The sequence below is a fragment of the Stenella coeruleoalba genome (assembly GCF_951394435.1).
Source record: "Stenella coeruleoalba genome assembly, chromosome: 14".
Taxonomy (NCBI): Eukaryota; Metazoa; Chordata; class Mammalia; order Artiodactyla; family Delphinidae; genus Stenella; species Stenella coeruleoalba.
Genome location: NC_137160.1, coordinates 26,674,722 through 26,702,107, shown reverse-complemented (window position 1 = coordinate 26,702,107; position 27,386 = coordinate 26,674,722). Strand labels below are relative to the sequence as shown.

Below are 27,386 nucleotides of genomic sequence, written 5' to 3'. Positions count from 1 at the left end.
ACACAGAAGCAATTTGAGTTCTAAGCTATAAGAAGAAAGTTTGACGAATGAAGAGTTTTATATTAGATTTCTGTCATGGTTGCCAATATTTCTTTTTATTTGTACATTTAAACATTTGGTATTTTAATGCCTCAGTTTTATAATACTAACAGCCAATCATTAATTAACAGTTGAAGGCCTCTGGCTTTACTTACTCTCTTGTCCAGAAGAAACAGATTTCTCTAACACTTACCTAAACTCGTGGGCTTGATGAGAACATCAAGGACATCATAAAAGGGTAAGTTTTTTAACTGCACATCAGGATGAACAGGAGGGATTGGGGGAGATGGCTGCTGCATCTCAAACGTGGGTTTAGTATCTTGAAGCAGCACAGAACCAACAGGAGAGGACGGCGAGTGAGGTGTAACTGAAGTGGAAGGCAACGAGTGGATTCCAGCCACAGCCAAGTCAGGTTCTACAGGTGAGGAGCTACCATCCAAACTGAAAACCGATGATTTGATTGTGGATAAATCAGAAAGGCCTTCAAGAGTCCGTGGGTATCGGCGTCTATACAATTCTCTGATTTTAATCTGAACCGCAGGGCTGCAGCCGCTCTTCAATAAATGCAACGCCCTCATCAGGAGGTCATGCTTGCGTCCACTTTTATTCCTTCCGGCAAAGCCTAGTAACACTTGTAGTTCAGAAACCCTAAAACTAGAAACCATATTCTAAAAGGAAAGAAAAAAAAGGGATATAAGCCAATAGTCAGCCTCAAGCATATAAAAATCCTATCTAAAATCTACTGTAAAAGCTGATTTTTCTAGCATTCTATCAACTGGCATGTGCTAGTAACCAGCATTTTCACATATCACTTAGAATTGTTATTGTTTCTATAGCCACCACCCCTCCCCCACCAATTACAGTCAAGTTATAGTGTTAATTATGCTTTGCTGTACTCAATTTTGGTAATCTATGGTCTATTGGTTTCTGCTAACCACTTCATTATCTGATTATGCCCAAGTGTAAACCCATATTTGCTTTACCACTATGAAATCTAAACCAATGAAAATGTTCCTCTTCAAAACTAAGCCCTACCAATACACAATGTAATGTCTGTTACAGTATTATCACCAATTAACCAAAAAAATTTAGGTTTCTGCAACAACGTACCTGTAAAACTTCTGAGGTTAAGCAAGAAATCTACAAAATCAAGACAGAACTGTAATACAAAATCCAATGAATTTTTTCACCCCAGCTCAAATATTAAGGAACACACAACATAAGAAAATAATATTTTTAAATATTAAAGCTAAAAACCACATACATCTTATTTAGCAGTCAAACTTCTAAAATGATGGAAGTTCTCAGCTAAGTATCCAATGTGAAAAATAGCTTTGAAGAGTAAGGATATGAGTGGTCATAAATCTTAAAAGGCAAGATACCCTCCTTGCCACTCTACCAACTTGTTCTTGGGTGTAAAATGAAGATTATAAGTAGTTCCTGTTTCACAGGAACCATCTATTTAATTCAACAAAACCTAGTAAATTCTAAGCACTTACTGCCTCATAAACCCACCTACTTAAGTCATTTTCAGCCAATTCTGAACTCAGAGGTAAACCACACTTGGGTCAGATTTATCTGTACCACACATGCACCATCTGGCCAGAAAGAGGCGTAAGACCTGGAGCTGAGCAAAAGCCCTTTCAGAAACCAACCTTAAGGAAACTTTCCCCAGCCCTCCTCCTCAGTGCTGCACACTCTACAGCTGCCTGGGATTTCTTCTCAACCTGGTGAGTATGCAGTGGCCACACCTACAGTTGGCAGTGATTCATAATTCCTCCGTTCTGCACTTTTAAGTCTCATTGACAGCCCAGGAACAACTGCTATAACTCTGGTTTTAATTGTTGGCAATACTTGATAGTTTTCCAAAATGCAAACAAATTTAAATATATCAAAGTAATCTGCACGTACATGCTGTATCATAATTCTACTTCATATATTGTCTCCAAATTTCATATTGTACAAGTCAGAGAATACTAAGTTGTAATCCTAGCAACCATTTTATACTCTTGATCAGTGCTGTCCAATAGAAATAGGAACCACATATATAATTCTAAATTTTCTAGTAGCCACATTAAAATAAATTTTAAATTAATTTTGATAATATGCTTTATTCAACCCAATACATCAAAAAGTATTATTTCAAGATGAAAACAGTTTTTGTGGTTTAAAAATAGTCATTTTTTGGGCTTCCCTTGGTGGCGCAGTGGTTGAGAATCCGCCTGCCGATGCAGGGGACACAGGTTCGTGCCCCGGTCGGGAGGATCCCACATGCCGTGGAGCGGCTAGGCCCGTGAGCCATGGCCGTTGAGCCTGCGCGTCCGGAGCCTGTGCTCCGCAACGGGAGAGGCCACAGCAGTGAGAGGCCCGCGTACCGCAAAAAAAAAAAAAAGTCATTTTTTAAGTGTCAATGAGATCTTTTTCATACTAGGTCTTCAATATCCAGTGTGTATTTCACACTTGGAGCACATCTCAATTCGGACTAACACCAGTTCAAGTGCTTAGGGAGCCACATGTGGCTAGTAGCTACCACACTGGACAGTACGGCTCAAATCATACTCTAATAGCAACATATATCACAAATACCATGATCGTTATACTTTAACTCGCGTCATTTCCCCCATGTGTAAAAGGAAGACTTTATTTATCTTACCCCTTATGCTATGAACAACAAAGATGGAAAACAAGAAAATTTTTGGCCTATCTCATGGCACACCAGTAACAGTCAAGGTTTCATGCATAATAAGGACTACGATAGCTTTTGGAAGTTTCCTCCCAAGCAAGAAATGCAATGCATCTTTCCCAAAGTCCTCAATCCTAAAAAAATACTTCAATTGAAATCTGCTCATATTACGGTAGCATAAATAACATTAAATCATGGAGAACGCTAACAACGCTAGTGACAATCACGTTATCTGTGATTCTTTCTAAAGAAATCAAACTAACTCAGAATACACTGCTTCTCTCCTTGTACTTATTTTCAGGTATTCTTCACTTTAAGGAAACTTGTTTTACAGAAATGACAAAATAGAGTACAAGGCACCCTAAAGCTTGACTCTCAAAAAGGAATTTCTGGGAGGTCGCATAATACTTATTTCCAATGGTAACTTTATTTGGCAAAGAATGCTGAAGTAATTGGTCTAATAGCTATTGTAAACATACAAATGAAAAGGAAGAAAGAGAAAGGCTTCCAACTATGAATGCAGAATCACAGCATTCTGAAGCAAACAGAAATCCCCCAGTTTAGGGAAGGGCAAAGGAAACAACAGGAGACAGGACAGTCTTTGCACTGCAAAATGTTGCCAAAATAAAGTATTGCCAGGCACTTGCTCAAAGATGATGGTGTTGAGAGTCAATGGTACCCTGTGGAAAGCTTCACACCAGCAATCACTAGTTGAAGGTCAAGTCCTGGCATCAAGACTTAGGACTTTGGCCAAGTCACATTATCTTTCTGGTCATCCATTTCTATTTTAAAACAACAACAACAAAAAACCTCTCCTTTATTTAGCATTCACTACTAAGATATTCTCTAAGGAGATTACTAAATCAAATTCTATGAATATGTTTTTCTTGGCAAACTTTGCTGGATCCCACTTCTTAAAGTGATGCCTTTTTTTTTTAACTCTGTCTTCAACCAATTTCAGCAGCCACCAGCTGAGGTGAGCCTGCTATGAATACTACCAAGAATGGATTTCAACTGTTACTTTCCACCAATCTCTGATGTCTACATTTCTAGTCTAATTTTTTTCAAGTGGATTTTACCAGTTCATCCTACTGCCTCCCAAAGTCTGCCCTCTAATACTTCAGTTACAATTGCTATGTGCTCTATACAGAGAAATTTCTCAATAAATGTTTGCTGACTAACTTTAAGGAAATTCAAGAACTACAGAGAACTATGTTGGCATAACTGATTTTTAAAAAGATACATAAGCAATCTGATTTCTAAAGAAAAGCTAAATAAATTAAGACTAGAAATTTAAATCAATCTTTTTCTTTGTCAAATTTAAGTAACACAAAATTATTAAAAAATTTTAAAGCTGGGACTTTATATAACTGAAACATTACATATAGGAGTGAAGGCCACTTGAAGGTGCTATAAAATTGTCAAAAATAGCACAGAATTTGGGGAAGCTCTAGTGGGTCAGCTAATGCATATATATGGAATCTTAAAAAGAAAAAGGTACTGATGAACCTAGTTGCAGGGCAGGAAGAAAGATGTAGACAGAGAATGGACTTGAAGACACACGGTGGGAGGGGGAAGCTGGGGCGAAGTGAGAGTAGCATCGACACATATACACTACTGAATGCAAAGTAATTAGCTAGTGGGAAGCAGCAGCATAGCACAGGGAGATCAGCTTGATGCTTTGTGATAACCTAGAGGGGTGGGATAGGGAGGGTGGGAGGGAGGCTCAAGAGGGAGGGGATATGGAGACATATGTATGCATGTGGCTGATTCACTTTGGTGTACAACAGAAAGTAACACAGTATTTATACTGTGAAGCAATTATACTCCAATAAAGATCTATCAAAAAAAAAGTCATGGTAAAGAACAATACAGCTTTGTAAATCCTCCATCTGCTATGATGTATAATATGGGGAAGGGAGAGGAGCTGCTGACGGAAACTGACAAATCACATTATTAATATCGCCCATCCCAACTATAATATTAAAACAATCTACACCTTCACTTATAAATAAGAATGGATTAAAAAAAAATCAGGTACATAATCAATACATCAAAGGCATGTTTGAGCTGATGCCATAAGAAAAACTATGTGGCCAGTTAGAAAGATACTGCAATTCCAGAAGTCACAGGAGGCCCCAGTTCCTGGCTCTGTACTCCTGTGAAATCATGTAGTCCCTATAATTAAATCCCTTTTTACTTGAGATACTTGATGTGGATCTCTTCCTCACAATGCACTGATAAAAATAACAACTCAGCTAAAAAAAATCAAAACTGGAAATCATCTATTAAAAGAAACAATAAAAAAGACACATTTTAAAAACCTATAAAATTAGCCAAAGCTTGGGAGATCATCTCCCTAAATGCTTCCATTTTATACAAGATTTAAAATAAATTGAGTAGTCAATTCGAGAAGCAAAAAAGTAACAACAGGGCTTCCCTGGTGGCGCAGTGGTTGAGAGTCCGCCTGCCGATGCAGGGGACACGGGTTCGTGCCCCGTTCCGGGAGGATCCCACATGCCGCGGAGCGGTTGGGCCCGTGAGCCATGGCCGCTGAGCCTACGCGTCCGGAGCCTGTGGTCCGCCAAGGGAGAGGCCACAACAGTGAGAGGCCCACATATCGCGAAACAAAACAAAACAAAAAAAACTGCCTATGAAAAAAGTAACAACAAACACACACCCTCAAAAAGAGTGAAGAATTAAAGGATAAAAGCAAGAAAACATGACTTAGAAAGCAAAATGCAAGAAGCCTGTAAAGTCAGGCCAAAAAAGGGAAAGAAAATGAATATGGTCCTGAGAATGAGAAAAGAAACATAAAGACCACAAATACTAAGCAAATTTCTTTAAACAAAGAGAACAGCACATGCTGTTATATTCTAATAACTTAAAGATATAGACGTAAGTTATTTCCTAGAAAAATATAAATTACTCAATCTGATTCAAGAAGAAGTATATTATCTTTGTCCCCCTCCACTTCCAAAAGTATCTGTCCAGACAAGATAGCTTAGTAAATAAATTCTACTAACTCTTCAAGGAAAAGATGGAATTCTGTTCCTTAAACTGTTCAAAAGCATAAGAGTCAGAAAATCAAATACAAGATAGAAGACAAACATGGAAAAAATGGTTGAACACAAAACACAAGTTTTTAAAATATGCAAATTATTGTTTTTTCAAACTTCAGCAGGAGAATCCACTCATCCAACCATAAGTTTAGGCAAAAGCCTGACAAAACACCTAGTATACCACCTATTCTTTCTCATTTCCCAAGATAGATGATAATGAGTCTTTTTGTAACACATCAATGTTTCCTATGAGTACAGACACAAAAGCTCTCAAAGTACCCAAATAAAGTTTAATCTACGAAAATAAAAATGGTTTAACATAAATTTAGTAAATTACTTGGTTAAGATGATTTCGGTCCTTATATTCACATACTGAAATACTTATGAATAAAACTTATATAAAATATATGGAATTTCCTCTAAAATCATTTGTGGGGAGTGAGGACATACATGAAAAAAGACCAGAGGTGATAACTGCTGGGTATTGGGTACACGGGGAATTCTCTACCTTTGTAAGTTAGAATGCTTCCATAGTAAAAAGTTTGCTTGAATGGGAAACTGGTTGTGGGGTATATGGCACTGTACTATCTTCCCAACTTTACTATTAATCTGAAAGTATTTTAGATTTAATTAAACAAAATTTGTCAGTTTGTTTAAAGCTAGGATAAAAAGATTGTGGTCTAAATACCATTTCCCACAAAAAGAACCCAGGTTCCTTGAGAAACTGGCAAGTCTGGGGTAGAAAAGGCACAAGATAAGCCTACAACATCCTATCCAGAAAGCAAAGAAATTATCAAAAACTACTGGAATCTTGTCAGAAGGACACAGAAAACAACCCAGTAGCCCAAGACAAGCCAATGTGAGCAGCAAAAAGACTAATAACTGCATCAGAGTCAAACACATCAAATATATTAAATATCATTTGCACACGATACTTAAAAAAACAACTCACTGATCTCCTTTAGAAAATATTGGGAAACCAACTCATTAGTATTCTGAAAATTGATAAAGAATGAAAACAATACAAAAAGATTTACTGGTTCACAAAAAAGCCATATGATTATGTGGATAAATGCTAGAAAAGCATTTGATAATATCCATTCCTGACAAAGCCTCTCAATGAACAGGAACAGAAAGAAACTCTTAATATGATAAAGGATACCTATCAGAAATCAATAACAAATATACTTAAAGATGAAACACTGGATCATAAAGACCTATGAAATACACATTATATTGTGTCATTTAAAAGAATTCCAAAGAACCTAGACAGTAAAAATCTTAAAAGTAACATTAACAATTTACAAATGATAGAACTTTTTATATTGGAAATAAAAGAAAATCCACTGAAAAATCAGACCCAATAATAATCAGTCAACAAAACTTTTTGAATTTTCTGTACATCAAATATGTTTTCAAATGACTTATCAGGGAAAACAGTATTTTTTAAAATGAATCTAGGTAACATAAGGATATGAAATGCAAAGGTATAAATTTAAAAATTTTTCAAGACCTACATTAAAAAAAACTGATAGTACATTTTTTAAAAAACCTTGAATAAATTAAGGAATATATTATGTTACTAGGCAAAAGTAGTAAATGCTGAAAAGATGTCAATTCTCCCCAACTTAAGTTATAAATATAATAAAATTCCAGTGAATTTTGACAGATCAAACTTACAACAAAGAATTAAATAAAATACATAATATGACATGTGGTGATGAACACAATGGACAAAAATAAAGATGGAGAAAGAAATGAAGTGAAGACGTAGAGGATTTGCAATTCTAAAGAAAGTAGAGCTCCCTGAGAAGGTAACTGAGTAAGTAACTGAAAAAGTAATAAAGCATCCAAATGGATATCAGAGAAAAAGCATTCCAAGGCACAGGACACAGCAGGTGCAAAAATCCTGAAGAGGAAAGCACACCTAACACATTGAAGGGAAAGTAAAAGCCCATCACTGTTGAACCAGAGTAATCTAAAGGAATGAGTATTCAGATAGCAGAATGATGAGCAAAGAAAATGACAAACCTGGGGAGGGAGATAATTAACTGGATAAAATTATAATATCAAATTTGTGAGGCTAAGAAAAGATAGAACAAAAGTGCTGGGCAAAATGGCATGCATGAAGAGTGGTAAGCAGTTTAAAGTGTTCTACAGGCAAGGAAGGAAAAGAAAGTAATTTTAGATATACATACATATATTAAAGTTTCAAGAGAAAATTCAAGAAAACTTCAAGAGTCTGTGAGAAGGCAAAAAAAAAGTACTAATTTCACAACTAGTAAAATGGGGAAAACATGAAAAAGAGGGAAGGAAAATGAACAACCCAAAAGACAGCAAGAAAACAGATAGGGAGACAAAACCCAGCAAAAGCAAGATGCTCAAAATGAAGGGGTAGAAATAAATGCAAATATGTCAATAATTCCAACCAAAAAAATGAAATAAACTTCCCAATTAAAATAGCAAGATTAGGGGATATCATTACAGAAACCACAGCATCAAAAAGATAATATGGGAATACTAAGAACAACTCTCCACACATGAATTTGGCAACTTGGTTGAAATGGATCAATTCCTTGAAAAACACAAACCACCAAAACTTACTCAATATGAAACTGATAATTTGAATACCCATCTCTAGCTATTCAGGAAATTTAATTCTTAATCTTAAAACTCCAAACAAAAAGAAATTACCACACACACAGATCATTTTATTGGAGAATTCTACCCAACATTTAAATAAGAATTAACACCAATTCTAAATAATTTCTTCTGGAAAATAGAATATGAGAGAAGACTTCCAAATTCATTTTATGACGCTAGTATTATCCTGATACCAAAACCAAACAAAGACAGTTCAAAAAATAAAACTACAAACCAACATCCTTCACGAATACAGATGCTAAAATATTTAAAGTATTAGCAAATAGAATTCAGCAATATATAAAAAGAATTAACACCAAGACCAAACGAAGCGTCTATTCCAGGGATACAAGGTTGGGTCAATGTTTGAAATCAATGAAGTACACTATATTAACAACTAAAAAAGAAAATCACATGATTATATATACATAATCTTTTATATATACAGCAATGAAGAAAAAAGCATTTGACAAATTCAATGCCCACTCATGATAAAAATTCTCAGAAAAATAGGAATAGAGGAGAACCTCCTGAACTTGACAGAAAGCACCTACAAAAAAATCTAGAGTTAACATACTTAATGGTGAAAGAATGAATACTTCCCCCTAAGATTGGGAATGAGGCAAGGATGTGCTGGAAGTTCTAGCTAGTGGAATAAGACAACAAAAAGAAAAGACATAGGGGTTGAAAAGAAAAAAATAAAACCGCCTGTATTTGCAGATCCCAAGGAATCTGCAAAACAACTACCAGAAGGAATAACTGAGTTCAGCAAGGTGGCAGGATACAAAACCAACACACAAGTACCAATCACATCTCTATATACTAAAAAGAACATGTGAAAACAAGTTAAAAACACAATACTATTTATAATCACTCCTAGGAAAATGAAAATACATATGTTTAAAAATATAACAAAACATATACAGGACTTGTTTGCTGAAAACTACAAACACGAAAGCAGCCTAAAAAGATCTAAATAAATGGATTCTTTGTGGATTGGAAGACTCAACAAAGTAACAATATCAGTTTTCCCTACATTGATACAGATTTAACACAATTCCTACCCAAATCTCACCAAGACTTTTTATGGATATAGATGAGATTATTCTAAAATTTACATGGAAAGGTAAAGGAACTAGAAGAGTTAAAACAATTTTGAAAAAGCATAGAGAGAGAGGAATCTGTCTATCCTATTTCACAACTTAGCTCAGTAATTAAGACTGTATGTAGTATTAGTAGAGGGATAGACATAAAGGTCAGTGGAACACAACAGAGAACCCAGAAATAGACCTACACAAATACACCCAAATAGTTTTTGGTGAAGGTGCAAAAGTAACTTAATGAAGGAAAGACAGCCTTTCAACAAATGGTGCTGGAGCAACTGCGCATCCATAGACCAAAAAACGAATTTCCACCTAAGTCTCACATTTTATATAAAAAATAACTCCAAATAGATCACACGCTTAAATGTTAGAATAAAGCTGTAAAACTTAGGGGAAAAAACACAGAAGAAAATATTCAAGATCTAGGGCTAAGCATAGAATTTGTATACTTGACACTCAGAGCAAGATTCACAAAAGGCATAACAATAATATACTGAACTTCACCAAAATTAAAAACTTGTGCCCTTGCAAGACCCTGCTAAAAGGATGAAAAGACAATCCAACAAAGGACTAGTATCTAGAATATATTTAGAACTCTCAAAACTCAACAGGAAAAAAACAATCCAATTAGAAAAAAGGACAAAAGACATGAAGCGACATTTCATCAATGGGGATACACAGATGAAAAATAAGCAAAGGAAAATATGTTCAGTATCATTAGCCATTAGGGGAGTGCAAATTAAAACCTTACTAAGTTATCACTAGGTACATACCAGAATGGCTAAAATCAAAAACAGTGGTAACACCAAATGCTGGCAAGGATGCAGAAAAACTGGATCACTCCATACATTGCTGGTAGGGATGTAAAATGGTACAGCCACTCTGGAAAACAGTTTGGCAAGTTCTTAAAAAACTATATGCACAATAATCATACAACCCAGCAACTGCACTCCTGGCATTTATCCCAGAGAAATGAAAACTTATGTCAAAAAAAAAAAAAAACCCTATGCACAAATCTTCATAGCACTTTTATTCATAATAGCCAAAAACTGTAAACAACTCAGATGTCTTTCAACAGGTATATGGTTAAACAAATCCATACCATGGACTACTACTCGCAGTAAAAAAGGATGACCTACCAATACATTTAACAACATGGATGAATTTCTAGAGAATTATGCTGAGTGCAAAAAACTGAACCCAAAAGGTGACAAACTGTATGAGCCCATTTATATAACATTCTTAAAATGACAAAATCATAGAAATGAAGAACAAATGAGTGGGTCCCAGAGATTAAGGGGATGGAAAGGAAATGGGTGTGGCTATAAAAATAATAATATGAGGGATCCTTGTGGTGATGGAAATGGTCTGTATATTGTGTCAGTATCAACACCCTGGTTGTGATATTGTACTACAGTTTTGCAAGACATCACCAATGGGGGAAACTGGGTAAAGAGTACACAGATGTCTCTGTATTACTTCTTAAAACTGTCAGTGAATTGACAATTATTTTAATAAAAAGTTTAATTTAAAATTACAAAGACCAACACTATTACAGCAGATTAATTTTTTAATTCAATAGCATGACATTCACAAGAGATTAAAATAAAAGAACACAAAAATGTAGGGGAAGGGGGAATTTTAAAAATCAGGCAAAACTAGCTGACCAAAAATAATAATAATAATAATAATAGGTATGTTAATATCAAACAGTAATATGTAATACAAAAAGCATTACTAGACATAAGGAGTCACTACACAGAGTAAAAGTTTCAATTCAACAGCAATATATGATAAATTTTCATGTACTAATAATTTTAAAATGTATTTTAAAAATTGAAAGAAACTACAAGGAAACTGAAAAAATAATTCTAGTAAAAGACTAACATACACCTGCTCTCTAAAAAAAGATATAAGATTTGAACAGCAGAATTAACAAGCCTAACTACTGGACATATATAAAACTTTGCACCAACAAATAGAAAATACACATTCTCTTCAAATACAAAAAACTGACCACAGTCACAACAGATTTCAAAGGACTGTATCATACAGATCATGCTGCCTAACCACAACACAATTACAAATCAATAACCAAATTAACTAAAGGATCACCCATATGTTTGGAAACAAAACTTTTAAGTAACTCATAAATTAAAGAATTCATCCCTTGTGTGATGCAGGGAAAGCAAATACATAGAAATTCATGATCATTTAAGCCTGTCAAAGTGTTAAAAGTTAATAAGCAAGGTGTCCAACTTAAGAAATTAAAAAAGGAATAGAAATAAACCCAAAGTAAGTATAAAAGAAAGAAAGAAAGCAGAAATTAAGTAGGGGGAGGATACATTAAAGAGCATAAAAAGGACAAAAATTTGATTCTTTGAAAAGCTTTTTAAAATTGGCACTTTTAGCTTTTAAAACTCATCAAGAAAAGGGGAGCATTTAAAAAAAAAGATAAGGACAGTAACTACAAAATAAGAGACTAACAATTTAATGCCATAAATTCAAGAACGTGAATGAAATGGACAACTTTCTATAAAAGTATAACCTACCAAAACCAGTTTGAAAATTGAAAATATGAGCAATCATATAACCAAAGCAATTGAATCAGTGATTAAGATGTGTCCCACAAAGAAAACAGTAACAATTCTACAAGTGAGTTCTACCAAACACTCAAGAAACAAATTATTCTAATCTTACATAAACTCTTCCAGAAGAAAGAGGAAAAGTATATATATCTTTTAAATTATAGGTCAATATTACTCATTATTAGAAACAAAAATCCTACATTAACTATATTCAAACTGAGTCCAATAATGGAAAAAAGGGACAGACCAGGGCTGACTTTATACTTGGAACACAAGGTTGGTTTAAATATTAGAAAATCAATCAATGTATTTCATCATGTTAACAGGTTACAGAAGAAAAACATATGATCCTTTCAAAAGATGCAGAAAAAGCTTTTGATAAACTTCAACATCCATTCTTTTTCTTTTTAATTAAAAAGTTAATAATAGAAAGGAACACCCTTAACCTGAAAAGATTATCTACAATAAACCTACAGCAAGCAGCATACTTAACTGTGAAACTCTGATAGCATTCCCTTTAAAATCAGGAACAAGATCAGGATGCCCCCATCACCGCTTCTATTCAACATTGTACTGGAGATCCTAGCCAGCACATTAAGACAAGAAAAAGAAAGAAAAAAAAAGCATAAGAATTGGAAAGGAGGAAACAAAGAGGTCATTATTCACAGATAGATCTGTCCACACAGAAAATCCTAAAGAATTCTATACACAATTTATCACAATTAGAAGGATAGCAAGATTGTTATACGAAGTCAAATTGTACTTCTATACACCAGCAAGGTAGAAAATATAATTTTAAAAGATACCATTAATGATTTGATACAAAAATAAGGTACCTAGAAATAAATCTAACAAAATACTTGCAAAAGTTTATCTGAAGAAAATTATAAAACTTTATTGAAAGAGACTGTAAAAGACCTAGATAAATGGATACTACAATGTTCATGGTTAAGAAACTTAATAACAAAATGCTAGTAGTTCCCTTCAAACTGGTTTACAAATTCAATGCATTTCCCATCAAAATCCCAACAGGTTGCATGTGTGTATCTATATAACTTTAAAAAACGATACTAAAATTTTATGGAGGAGCAAACCAGCAAGAAATTCCTTGAAGAAGTACAAGGCAGGAGGACCTGGCCTACTTCTGTGTCCCTCAATGACTGACTAGACGGTTTCACACCAACCCTCCCTATGAAAACTTCAAAAACTGAACATAATATAAAAAACATCTGTTTGAAGACAAGAAGCACTACAAAAGGCAGCAAGAACCTGGGAGGCCAAGACCATGGAAAGAAGGGAAGCCTAGAAAATGGAGTCTAATATTTGATGCCTCTTTTCCCCTGGAGATAACTGCCAATGGAAAAAGGGCAATTGATAAGTTAAGAAATCCAGCAGAACTTTGAATAGACTTATAGGGCTGGGAAAACCAGAAGATATTTGCAAAATATAACCTGCAAGTCCTGGTATCTGGGATATATAATAAACTCCTACAAATCAGTATGAAAAAGACCAAATATAAAAATGGACAAAAGACTTGGCAAACCACCTCACAAAAGACATCCAAATGGCCAGTAAGTATATTAAAAGGGGCTTAACATAATTTCTCATTAGGGGAATTCAAATTAAGACCACTAAACATCCACCAAAATGTCTAAAATTAAAAGGGTGGACGAGAAAGGACAAGGAAAAACTAGAACTCTATTATTTTGCTATTGGAAGGGAATGAACAAAAAACTACAATTACATACAACAATAAGGATGAATCTCGCAAACAAAATTGAGAGGAAGAGGTGAGACACAAAAAATATACACGTAATATAGTTCCATTTATATAAGGTTCAAAAAATAGGCAAAACTAGTCTAAGATGTTAAAGTCTGGCCAGTAGGTATCTTTAAGAAGGAAGAGGTTAGTCACTGGGAGAGGACTCAAGGGAACTCTCTAGGGTGCCAGTAATGTTCTATTTCCTGACCTGCATATGGTTATATTGAGAAAATTCATTTAGCTGTACTCTCATGATCTGTGTACTTTCTTTCTATACATATGTATGCCCTATAACAATAGAAGTTTGTTTTTACAGAAGCTGTACAAAGTTACAGTAATTAAAACAATGTGATGGTGGGGTTACACTAAGAGACTAGAGTCCAGAAAGTATAGATAGATCCAATTGTATAACAAAATCAGTAAGAAATAAATTTTTTTTTTAAAAAACCTAGTACAAACATGGGCAAAAGAAATGAATAGAATCCCAGAAGGGGTAAGAACAGGTTAATCAGCACAGTAAAAGATGCTCAAACTCATTAGTAAAAGGAAAAAATTGAAAACTAAAAGGTGATATTTCATACTCACTGGCAAAAACTTTTAAAGCCTGATAAAAGTAAGTATTAGCAAGAAAGCTAAGGAAACCTCTGTATTCCTGGAGGGAGCAAATACTGATACAATCCTCTTTGGAAAATAATCTGGCATTATCCAGTACTGTTGAAGATGCGAATATCCTTAAGTCCCAGCAATGCAATGCTACTCCTAGAGTTTCTACAGTGAAACATACTGTATTAAATATTCACATTAAATGAGATCAATAAAGACTACAAATAACACCGTATCAATGCAGATTAAGTTTGTTCACAAAGTTTATTTTGCATTTCAGAGCCTTTTGGATTTCAGAAGTGTAGATAAGGAAAAAAAAGGAAACTACACAAATTTCCAATTAGAATGGATAAATTGGTATTTATACAATGGAAACTCAAAAACAATGATAAACCAAAACACCCCAAATACATACAGCTTTTATTCAATTTGTATAAAATTTAAAAACACACAAAAACAAAAAATTTGTATATATAAAATGTGTGATTTATATATATATAATTTTATATATCTATGTAATGTGGATGTGATCAGGGAAGGGCACCCTGCTGACCTAATGAACTATTTCTTAACTTGGGTGGTGAGCACATGCATGTTTATCTACCTACATCTTGCCTGTTATAAACAACCTTTTGTACCTATTAAATAATTTAAATATTTAAAATTTTCAAATTAGCATGATATACCCAAATACATAAACCACTATTAACCATTACGAATTCTGAGAAATGACTCAAGAGAACTTTTTTTTTCAAGAGAACTTTTTGAAGGAATTAGTATCCTAAGAGAGTTCAAGGACAGGTTGCTATTTTTAAAAAAAGGGAAGAAATAAAGAAAAGAGGATAAAACTCTTATAAATCAAAAACATAATTACTAAACTAAATTCTATGGAAGAGTTCTAAGTCAAGGAAACATTCCAGAATGTAAACAAATAAAATGTAAATCTTGGAAATCCGATATTCACCCGTCAAGAGTCTCAGAGAAAATAGGAAAAAAATTAACAAAAAAATAGAAGATAATTTCCCAGACCTGAAGAGGCTTACATCCGAAAAGGTCCCACCAGAAGGAATGAAAAAGGCCCACAACTAGACACATTTCACAACACCAAAGATAAGATCACCATAAAGACTGTAAACAAGGTTACCACAAAAGATAACAATCAGATTTACAATGGATCTCTATCAGCAATATTGAGTATTTTAAATTCCCAAAGCAAAGCTTTCAACATTCAAAAGGAAAAACTGTATTACCAATTTATAATTCTGTATCTAAACTTTCAATCAGGAACAAATGCAAGCCATTTTCAAACATTCAAGAAATTAGAAAGTCTATCACCAGCATGTCCTTTCTAAAACAACTACTCAAGAGGGGTGTAGGGGGAGGAAAAGACTGGGAGTTTGGGATTAGCAGATACCAACTAATATATATAGGATGGATAAACAAGGTCCTACTGCATAACTCAGGGAACTATACTCAATATCCTGTGACAAACCAGAATGGAAAAGAACATGAAAAAGAATATATACGTGTAACTGAGTCACTTTGCTGTATAGCAGAAGTTAACACAACCTTGTAAATCAACTATACTTCAATAAAATTTTAAAAAAAAAACTACTCAAGATTACATTCCAGTAAAATCAAAAAGAAGTCTAAAAAAGAGAAAGACCAAAAAAAAAAAAAAAAAAAGAGAAAGACATGAGATCCAAATAACACACCTAACCCAGGAGTGCAATGTAATCTCAGGATGACAGATGTATAGCAAGATCCAGAAAGCAAGCTGCCCGAATTACAAAAAAAGGTTGAGAGCTCCAGAAAGCCCATCTTCAAGAAAAGTTCAATGGCTACAAGATGAAAACACATTGTACTGGGTTGCCAAAAACTGCCTTCAGGTTTTAAGTAAAAATAAAAGACACATTTTTCATTTTCACCAGCACTTTATTTTTTTTTAATAAATTATTTATTTATTTTTGCCTGCGTTGGGTCTTCGTTGCCACACGCCGGCTTCCTCCAGTTGCGGCGGGGGCGGGGGGGGGGGCTACTCTTAGTTGCAGTGCGTGGGCTCTAGGCACGTGGGCTTCAGTAGATGTGGCACCAGGGCTCAGCAGTTGTGGCTCACAGGCTCTAGAGCTCAGGCTCAGCGGTTGTGGCGCACGGGGCTTAGCTGTTCTGTGGCATGTGGGATCATCCCAGACCCGGGCTCGAACCCATGTCCCCTGCCTTGGCAGGCGGATTCTTAACCACTGTGTTACCAGGGAAGTCTCACCAAGCACTTTATTAAACAACGTATTCACCCTTTTGTTCCACCACCTTCTGCCATTCTTCAGGCAACTTCATAATTCCATCTTCCCAAAACTTTTTATCTTTTTAAGCAAAGAACTGTTCCAGATGCCTTTTACAGTCTTCCAGGGAATTGAAATTTTTTCCGTTAAGAGAATTTTGTAAAGACCTAAATAAATGGAAATCCGAAGGTGCAATGTCTGGTGAATACGGCGGATGAATCAGAACTTCCCAGCCATGCTGTTAAGTTTTTTTGCCTGGTCATCAAAGAAACACGCGGTCTTGGGTTATCCTGATGGAAGATTATGCGTTTTCTGTGGACTGATTCTGGATGCTTTTGGTGGAGTGCTGCTTTCAGTTGGTCTAACTGGGAGCAGTACTTGTTGGAATTAATCATTTGGTTTTCCAGAAGGAGCTCATAATAGAGGACTCCCTTCCAATCTCACCGTATACACATCACCTTCTCTGGATGAAGACCGGCCTTTGGTGTGGTTGGTGGTGGTTCATCTCCCTTGCCCCACAATCTCTTCCATTCCACATTATTGTACAGTATCCACTTTTCATCGCCCGTCACAATTTGTTTTAAAAACGGAACGTTTTCATTACGTTTAAGTGGAGAACTGCATGCAGAAATACGGTCAAGAAGGTTTTTGTCACTTAACTTATGTGGAACACAAACATCCAAGTGATTAACATAATCAAGCTGGTGCAAATGATTTTCAGTGCTTGATTTGGACATTTTAAGTATGTCGGTTATCTCTCGCATGGTATAATATTGACTGTTCTCTATTAATGTCCCGATTTGATCTCTATCAACTTCAACTGGTCTACCCGACCGTGAAGCATTGTCCAGTGAGAAATCTCCAGCATGAAACTTCGCAAACCGCTTTTGACATGTCCGATCAGTCACAGCACCTCCTCCGTACACTGCACAAATCTTTTTTTGTTTCAGTTGCGTTTTTACCTTTCTTGAAATAATAAAGCATAATATGGCGAAAATGTTGCTTTTTTTCTTCCATCTTCAATATTAAAATGGCTACACAAAAATTCACCAATTTTGATGAGTCTTTTTTTAAATGCACGCTGATATGACAGCTGTCATATACAAGCTAACAAAATTGTTTCGAATGAAGTTAAAGATAACTAAGTGCTACCAGAGCCATCTTATGGAAAAAAAGGAAAGAACCTTTTGGTGAACCCAATATTAAAGTTTAAAAGTGATTTCCATGAGCTCTCCACAATCATGCAGGGCTTTATTATATTTCTCCTTTAAGGAGCCGAGGTTTAACAACACAGAAGTTCCTCAACAGCTCCACACTACTTGGCTCTATAGTAACTAATACTTATATCAGCACACATATTACAAAGGCTGGTTATTAGTATTCAATTTCTAGAATCTTCCTGTAGAAGCACAGAGAAGTTTAGAAGAGTTATAAACCACAATATAAATGCTATAAATCTTGACAACGTAGTATCAATAGAAAATTAAGGCTAGAATGGGGAAGAAAGGTGGAGGCTGGGAGAAACAAAGGGAAAAAGATGGGTGCTAAATCCTCTTTAAGACTGGGAACTAAAGAGATAGTGTCTAAAACTGATAGGTCAAGAAAGAGAAATTTAACTGTTACAAAAAGATTAAAATAATCAACAGCAGAATTAGGAACAAAAATGTAACTGGTAGAAATCAAAGTGCTAGGGCAGGTGGAAAATGAAATGACCTAAATTTCTTATCTACTAGGGAGTCAAGCAACAGATACTGTTTATAGAGTTGAAAGAAAAATCAATATATAGAAAGACATGCTTTATTTTTGAGTTTTGGAATTAATCTAAAAAAAAAAGAAAAAAGAAAAACTAAGGGAAAAAATCCCCACTAAAGGCAGTTATATAAAGATTTAAGAAAGAACTTTTACTTTTCTTTCTGGATTTTTCTGCATTTTCTTTCAAAGAAAAAAAGAATGAAAGAAAGAAAAAGATGAAGAAAAGAATAAGAAATTTTAAATATATTATTAAAGCCATTCCCAGATTGGGGGAAAAAGGTCAAATAATTTGTCTAAGGTCATACAGTTGAAAACCATGCATCTCCAATGCTAATATCAAAAAAAAAAACCCAAAAAAAAAAAAAAAACCCCAAAGAACAAACAAAAAAACATACCTTCTGTGGCATAATCTAGATCTGCTTTTTTACTGACTTGTATGAATAACCAAATGGAGAACTCCGAATGTCTGTTAAGTTTATATTGTTCTCTGCAAAGTCACAAAAACAAAATCTTATTCGTTTCACACCATTTTTCAAAAAAGTCTAGGGAAATGACCATGTTACTAGTGGGTTCAAAATGAAGTCAGAGGATAGTTTGGACTATGATACCAATTGATTCCACATCACTTTTACTTCAACTTCAATTCAACTGTGAATTTCTTAAATTCAGATTCCTGAATAAAAACAGACTAGCTGTCAAGACAAGTCAATGGGGAAAGAACTGTCTTTTCAGCAAATAGTTCTGTGAAAACTGGATATCCACATGCAAAGGAAGCTGTATCTCTACTTCACACCATAAACAAAAATTACCTCAAAATGGATAAACAATCTAAATGTAAAAGTTAAAACTATAAATATAAGCTCTTAGATGAAAACACGAATAAATCTTTGACACTGGATAAGGCAATGGTTTCTTAGATTTGACATCAAAGGCATAAGCAACAAAAGAAAAAACAGATAGAATTAAAAACATTTGTGCTTCTAAGTACACGATCAAAAAAGTGAAAAGATAGTCCATAAAAAGGAAGAAAATATTTGAAACCATATATCTAAGAACTTGTAACTGGAATATATAAAGAACATACACAGTAATAAAAAAGCAAACAACCCAATTAAAAAAATGGGCAAAAGGTCTGAATAGATATTTCTCCAAAGAAGATATACAAATGGCCAATAAGCATATGAAAAGATGCCCAACATAGTTAGTCATCAGGAAAATGCACACCAAAACCGCAGTGAGATACCACTTCACACCCACGTGGACAAGGATGTGGAGAAAGCAGAACCCTTATACACTACTGGTGGGAATGAAAAATGGTGTAGCAGTTGGAAAAGAGTTGGGCAGTTCCTCAAAGACTTAAACAGAGTTACCACATGACCCAGCAATTCCACTCCTAGTTATATATCCAAGACAATCGAAAACATATGTCCACACAATACTTATACACTTGTAGATAAATGTTCACACCAGTCAAAAAGTGGAAATCACCCAAATGTACATAAATTCATAAATGGATAAACAAAATGTGGTATATTCCATACAATGGAATATTATTCGGCCATAAAAAAGAATGGAGTACTGATACATCTACAAGAATTAATCTGAAAAGATTATGTTAAATGAGAGAAACCAGACACAAAAGGCCACATGTAAGATTTTATTTCTATGAAATGTCCAGAATAGGCAAATCCATAGAGACAAAGTAGCAGATGCTGAGAGCTGGGGGAAAGAGGGCATAGGGAGTGACTGCTAATGAGCATGGGTTTCTTTTGGGGTGATGAAAATGTTCTGAAATTCAATAGTGGTGATGGTTGTATAACTTTGTGAATAGACCAAAACCACTGAATTGCACACTTTAAAAAGCTGAATTTTATGGTATGAGAATTATACCTCAAAAAAAAATTTTTTTAAATAGACTAGCTAAGATCCAATCCAGAAAAACAAAGGCAAAAATGCTGAGAGAAGAGAAACATTTGGAGAATTTGTTAGAAAAATGCCACCTTTATCAGAAAAGATATTCACGTTTACCAGAGGGAGGGTGCAGACCTAAGGAGCAAACAAACACAAAAATGTCTACCACAGCTAAGAATATCTTGGTTTACTGACTATAAAAAATTATCTATTTCATTTTAAATTAAATATTTGGTTTTGAATGTGCTTTCATAGACATGATCTCAAATGAAGTCCTCCTGGAAATTTAGTTGTATCCACTAATAACAGCTTTGAATTACATGGTGAATTCTGTTAACATCTATCATATGTATTAGTCTATTTCTTTGCCCAATAGTTGGCAGCTTGGAGGGATGAGGACCTCTAACCTCAACACTCCTCTTCCCCATTAACTTCCCATTCTCCCTGTGTATCCCAACAGCACCCGAAGATGGCAAGTAAGGAACCAAACCCTCAAGCCTTCTAGGCAGAAAATCTTCTGTTATAGAATTATTTAACCCTCTTATTAGATCTTCCGTGTCTGGCTTACCAGTATCTATTAAGAAAGTTACTATCACTGGCTCTTCCACTAGATTCCTGCACACACATTGACTCTCATTCTCTAACACGCACAGAGATAATAAACTCTCAATGCACAAGAGAAAGAGGATGAGGAGTACAGGAGAGAGAGCCTTAAAAAAAAAAAGTTAGTACAGTAGATCCCCCCTCCACTCCCACACTGGAGAGAAGAAGGAAGAGTGGATTAACCAGGTTAAATTGTAGCAGGGACCTTTTTAAGGACTGCAGCAGAAGGAGTATTGAAATTATGCAACTGGAGGAGACAAGGGTAGAAAGCTGCTCTGGTTGAAGAAGAGGTGAGGGACTTCAGACTCCAACTACTCTGCCTCTCTTCCACCACTGTGCTTGGCACTGCTGGAGAATATTTTGGAGGAAGAAAGCAGGGCAACAGTGACAGAGGCCTAGGCCACCAGACTGCATGAGCTTGTCCCAGGTTAATTCAATAATTAGTTAATTCACAAACTCCTAACAACATAAATGTTTTAAACAAGCCACCACTGAACTGAATAATTTCTTCTCTAGCACCTTGAAAGCTTCTAATACCTGATGCACTATTATACTCATCTTTGACTATACACAGCCCACAATTGCCCTTCACAGAGAACTTACCCCTTCCTTTCCCTCAACCCATCAGGATGATCTTGTGAGTCAGGTTTGTATGATGTGACTCTTATCTTCTGGCTATAGATAATCAGGACAGAAGTGGACCCTCACCGATCCTCTCTCCCAGAAGAAATGAAGAGAGGTGTGCTGGTATTCTACTGGTCACTTAAACTGAAAGCAGCAAAGGGTAGGGATGCCATATTCTGCTGTGACTGGACAAGATCTCTGGTACTGGCCCACAGGGAAGTCTCAAAACACTGAAATTGTCAGGCAACTCCTCTGTCAGGAGTTGCCTCGTCAAATAACTCCCCTCCCCCAAGCAAAGCAAAGGCACAGGAGTCACTGAAGCACAGTGAAGATGACCTTTCCCAAAATTCCAGACCTCCAGTACAGGAGACGCCGGCACTAGCCAGCAGTGACCTGCTCTGGTTATACGGGCTCCTAGGAAGTGGCCCTGAATGATAACGGACAAAGATAAAGGAAATCCTCTCAGCGGCATTATCAGCAGCCAAACCTGGCATTCAGGTCGGCTGGCCATTTCTTCTACTGCCAAGAAGTTAGCCAACAAACCAATGCCCGTGATTTTTCCTGGTCCTTCAATTTACTTCAGAATATATTCTGTAGCAGAGACCATTTAGAAAACCCTCGATGTTTCTTCCCCTTTTCCTCCTTTCTAATTAGATTTTTCTTCAGTTGTCCAGTTTTCCCTACAATATTATATATCATATAAGCAGGGTATTGTTTATCATTCAGTTTAGTTCATAAAGTGCAGGATGGTAGCCAGGAGCACCACGTGGACCCAAAGGAAACTGAACAGAGCAGTAGAGCTTAGACCCTAAGGAGCATTCACTCTAAAGCTAGACCTCCGAGGTTAAAAATCCCAGGTCTTCCAGTATTAGCTGTGTGATCTAGGTTAGGTTATTCAACCTCTCTGTGCCTCAATTTTTCACAGAATTGTTGTGAGAACTAAATAAGTATGTATGTAAAGTGCTTAAACCAGGGCCGGGAATATAATAAGCACTTTCTTATAATGGATATCTGCCATCATCATCATCGTCACGATTTGCAATGGGGAGTGGGGAGAGCTACAGCACATCTTTAAGTGTAGAGGATGCTACTGAGCAGGTAAGGCAAAAACTGGGGTGGATAACTCTTTCAGCATTTGCACAGCCCATACCCTTCCCTCCTCTGAAAACTCTCCCCAGTTAAGTCTCCAAACGTGAACTATGGCAGAGGAGCTATCTTCCAGCAAGTGCAGGGAGAAGAAAAGACAGCTGATTTACAGAAAAAGATGATGAAGCTGACCCACAAAACAAAATGGGAGGGAAGAGAGAGGGGTATGGGATGGAGACAGAGGATGGAGGGAGTGGGGAGGGAAGGGGGAAGAAGGGGAGACAAAGAGAAAATCTTGGTTTCCAACTACTTTCCAGTTCCTGATTCCACTCCAACCTAAGCACTGACTGCCCTTTCTGCCCTATACCAATAAATAAATTCTTCACTTTTTATTAAGCTTTGACAAACGACAGAAAAGTCTAACACAAGCCCTGGAAAACTTTTCATCAACAAAAAAAAAATCTTAGAAGAGATAAAGTTATATAATCCGTTACTACACAAAACCCAAGACAATACTGCAGATATAAATAATTACAAACTTCAGTATTCTCAACCCATCCTAAACCTAATGCATGAACTTACACAGGTGAGGCTCAGGCCTGGTTGTTTCAAAAGCTCTACAGGTGTTATAACCCCTACAGCTGAGGCTCTGACACTAACACCCTTACACTTACCAATATGAACACCCTTTACCTACTATCACGGTTCTCTGTGTAAACTAGCATAGGGCATAAAATGCATGAATATACTTTTCTCTTTACCGGGAATTAAATAATTTTTGAAACAGCAAGAGAGAAAATGGCAGGCATTATTCGAACTGAAGCAATTTACCTTTAGATCAGAACAATGAATACGTTCTTTTGCTGATGTTCACCAAACCAGCCAGGTAACCAAACAACATGCTTCCCCCGCATCCCATCCCTCTCCAAAAAACAATAATAAACATACAAACTGAATCTTTTACCAGATTTCTTTTCCTTCTTATTCGGAAACAGTAATGCTAACAACACGTCCATGGTTGTGCAAACTGACTGCAGTTAACTTAATTTCAAGTTCCTCTTCATCCCTTTTTTGAAAGACTTTTTTTTTAAAATCAGGGTTTCCGATCTTAAGTATCCCATTTATGCCGCCAGTAATTCAGCGATCCATAAAAAAATCTGGCTCGTTTATCACAATTATGTCTCAGTTGAGGGCTTTGAAGGTTATCACCCACGGGAAAAATATCTTTTCCGTCTAACCCCAACACAGCGCATTTCAAACCTCTACTATACAAAGGTAAACAAAAATAAAGTTGTGATCTTGTTCGAAAGGCTAGGGAGAAAAAATTTTCAAGTGCAAAACGAGTTCACAAACCTCATGACAACACGGACTTTGCGGAGTTCTTACCATGGCACTAAGAAAATACCAAGGTTTAAGGCCGATCATTGAAGGCAGGGTTCCCAAAAGACCACGCTTCTCCCCAAGATGTTGAGGAAGCACTGGTGGGGGGAAGGGGCCTTTCTCGAGACAGATCTGACTAAGAGGTAGCATCACCCACAGAAGAGAGAGAATTCCTAAAAGCAACTTCACGTTTCAGAAGACAGCTTCCCACCAAGTGAGTAGCCCGTAGACTTAGGAATCGCCAGACACGTACACCCCTCGCGAAGGTGGAAAAGCAAATCCTGCTTCCCACCTCACCTCTTAAAATAAACGGGTAAGTTGGGTCCCCACGAGCCCCTCCCGAGAGCGGCCCCGGCGCCCCGCGCCAGGTGTGCGGACCCACCGACCGGCTCACCTGGTCCCCAGGCCCGCCACCACCGGGTGGCACGGGCTTCCTCCGCCGCCTCGCTCCCCTCCCCCGCCCGCCCGGGCGCCCGTTGGGACGCGGGCCGGGGCTCGGAGCTCCGCCAACCGGTCCCCGCGAAACAAGAAGGTGGCGGCCGGCGACGCTGCGGCTTCCCCGCCTCGCCTCCCCTCCCCTCCCCTCCCCCGCGGCCTCCGCTCTCCACTCCCACGCCCCCGCTTACCCTCAACTCCTCGAAATCCGCCATTTTATACCACCCGCGGGCGCCGCCGCCGCTGCCGCCACAGCACCCCCTCCCGCTGCCGCCAACGACACCGCCGCCACCACGGCCGCCGCCGCCGCCTCCAGCACCATCCTGCACTGGGAGCCGCTAAAGACTCCGCGGCCGCCGCCGCCGCCGCTGCCTCCGGGCCGGTCACGTGACCACCGCCGGAGCTCCGCCCCCGGCGAGCGCGGCCCCGCCCTCCAGGCGCCCCGCCCTCTCAGCCAGCCGCTTTCCGCCCGCGTCTTCCGCCAGCCCCCCAGGCCTGCGGCTCTGGCCTCGCCTGAGTCCCCGCCCCCTCCCGCTGCCTGTCCACCTCCCGCACGCCTTCCGGCACTCGGCCTTGTCGCCGTGCAGCCCTGAGCCGGCGGGTGCCTTCTCGCCCCGGCGCGGAGGCCCAGCCCCAGTCCCTGAAGCGCCCTCGCGACTGCAGCGTTACCCGCGGGACTGGAGGAGGGCCTGGGCTGTGGGAGGGACGGAGAGGAAGAAGAAATGGCCGGGACTCGTGACGGGAACATTTACAGTGCCCTTCCCCACGGTGGCTGTGGACGGAGGGAGCACCCACAAATAAAGGCATCCCCCGGAGTAGTTGTGGCGAAACAACCTAAATATGGGTGTTGGATAAGCTATTGTTCTGATCTAATGAGGCAAGGTTGGTGAGACCTTTTTGGGTTGATAATATCCTCAGTACTAACCTGGCTGGTTCTTTCTGACTTTGAAGGGCGACTGAATGTCAAGGACTGCAGAGTTGAAAGGGTTGGGGGAGGGAAGTTGGAGAAGTGAAATAGGAGAGCGCCCAGAAGGACCCTGATAGAAAGTCGAGGGATCAGGGAAATAAGATAGCTGGGAAAAATGAAATGTCAGAGGAAGAGAAGATGGAAGGAAGTTTCACGGCACTCCTGACTTGCTGACAAAGGATGAGAAGATGCTGAGTTAAGCTGGTCAAAAAATTCGCTGGACCAAATCCAGGGTTCAAATTTCCTTGAAGAGGTGGATGGAATCCATTTAAGACACCTAATGTTGATCCCTGGGGCAAGAATAGTTTACCACTACACCTCTTCGCCTAATTCCTGTTCATCCTTCAGCTCTCAGTTTAAGTGTCACTTCCTCAGAAAGACCTTCCCTAAACCCACATGCCCCCATTTTAATTCAGATCCCTCTCTGACTGCTCATAGGATCCGAATATTTCCTTCCTGATATTTTTCCATGGTAATTACGTAGGTCTTTGTGTGATTATTATATAAATAATTATCGTTTAACTTTTTTTCTTAAAAGTGTTTTTAAACCCGCTAGACTATAATGACTGACAAATGCTTGGAAAACTGTGGGCCTCTCATTGGTTTAATGAGTAAAAGAATGAACAGTATCTAGAGTAGGTTCTAATTCTGGCTTTCCACCATTAACTTTAGCTTGGCTTTTTCTTGATCTTGGCTTATTCTCCTTAGACCTTGATTTCCACCTCAGTAGAGTTTAACATTGTTCAACAGACATTAAGTGAAGGCCAATGTGAGCCAGGATCTTCCGGGGAATAAAGATTTATAGAATACAGTACAGCCCTTCCACCAAGGAGCTTACAACCCATAAGAAGCACCATGCATGAAATACTGAGTTCAGTTTCTAAGCACCTGTCCTGTTAATCCTTTCTCTGCCTGTCTCTGAACCCATCAATCCTCTTGATCTCAACATCTCTCTTTTCCTTTCCACTGATTTCTTCCTCTTTCCCTATATCTGTGTTCAAGTCTCCTAGATAGTTTCAAGCCACCTTTCTTCTTTTGCCAAGAACACATCTATTTTAATCACATTTCTTTGCTCCTTTACACTTTACCTTAACCTTTACTGAAACTATACAGTATCAAAGAAAATGAACAATGAATTTATCTTTTATATTCCCAATTTTTTAGTCTGGAATTTTTAAACACAAACAAAAGTTGAAAGCATAACAATGAATATCTGTATACATTCAAACTAGATTCAACAGTTATTAGTATTTGAACAATTTTTATTAAGGCATAAATAACATATAGGTAAATCCTCCTATCTTAAGTAAACTCTTCAATTAGTTTTGAAAAATGCTTATCAAGATACAGAACATTTTCATCACTCCAGAAAATTCCCTCCTGCCCCTTCCCAGTCAAACCTCCCACCAGAAATAACCAATGATCTGATTTCTAATACTGTAGAGAGAATTTTAAAATGAGGGAAACATTTTAAAATGCTATTATAGCCTCAATGCCAAAACCAAACAAAAATTAATTTTCCTATCTAACTTATAAGCAGATTTTATGCCAGTAATGCAAGGATGGTTTCACGCTAGCATATGTGTTAAAGAAATTGGTAATTTGATACAACTCAGCAACTAAGAACAACCAAAAAATCTGGATTTAGAAAATCAGAAGCAAGTGCCAAATGTAAGGAGTTAACCAGTCAAAATCTTAGAAGGCAGTGTTCTAGGCAGTTAAACTGAACATTTATCCTGAGACATTTGACAGTCCAAAAGTAAAATCTATAAACTGAGCTATGACTTTTGCAGGATTGCTGGGCAAGAGAGACATAAATCTAAATCTAGTGCCACAGAAGAAGCAAAGTCCAATAAACACCCCCCA

General features: G+C 37.4%; 1 protein-coding gene across 17 annotated transcripts in view; it reads right to left on the bottom strand.

Moving 5' to 3' along the window:
• The window catches only part of PIAS2 (protein inhibitor of activated STAT 2), a 98,471-nt gene extending 73,494 nt beyond the window's left edge, over window positions 1-24,977 (bottom strand). For 6 of the 17 annotated variants that reach the window (XM_079942519.1, XM_079942528.1, XM_079942520.1 and 3 more), the window contains exons 1-2: window positions 24,745-24,974; window positions 233-707 (exon numbers count right to left, since the gene is read on the bottom strand). In XM_079942519.1, the coding sequence (XP_079798645.1) occupies window positions 233-707; window positions 24,745-24,768 (499 nt within the window). In that variant the 5' untranslated portion in view covers window positions 24,769-24,974. Of the gene's footprint in view, window positions 1-232; window positions 708-10,303; window positions 11,175-24,512; window positions 24,638-24,744 lie in introns of those variants that run through there. The other 11 variants (XR_013831303.1, XM_079942522.1, XM_079942529.1 and 8 more) reach the window with 8 other exon arrangements.
• Window positions 24,978-27,386: the final 2,409 nt, after the last annotated feature.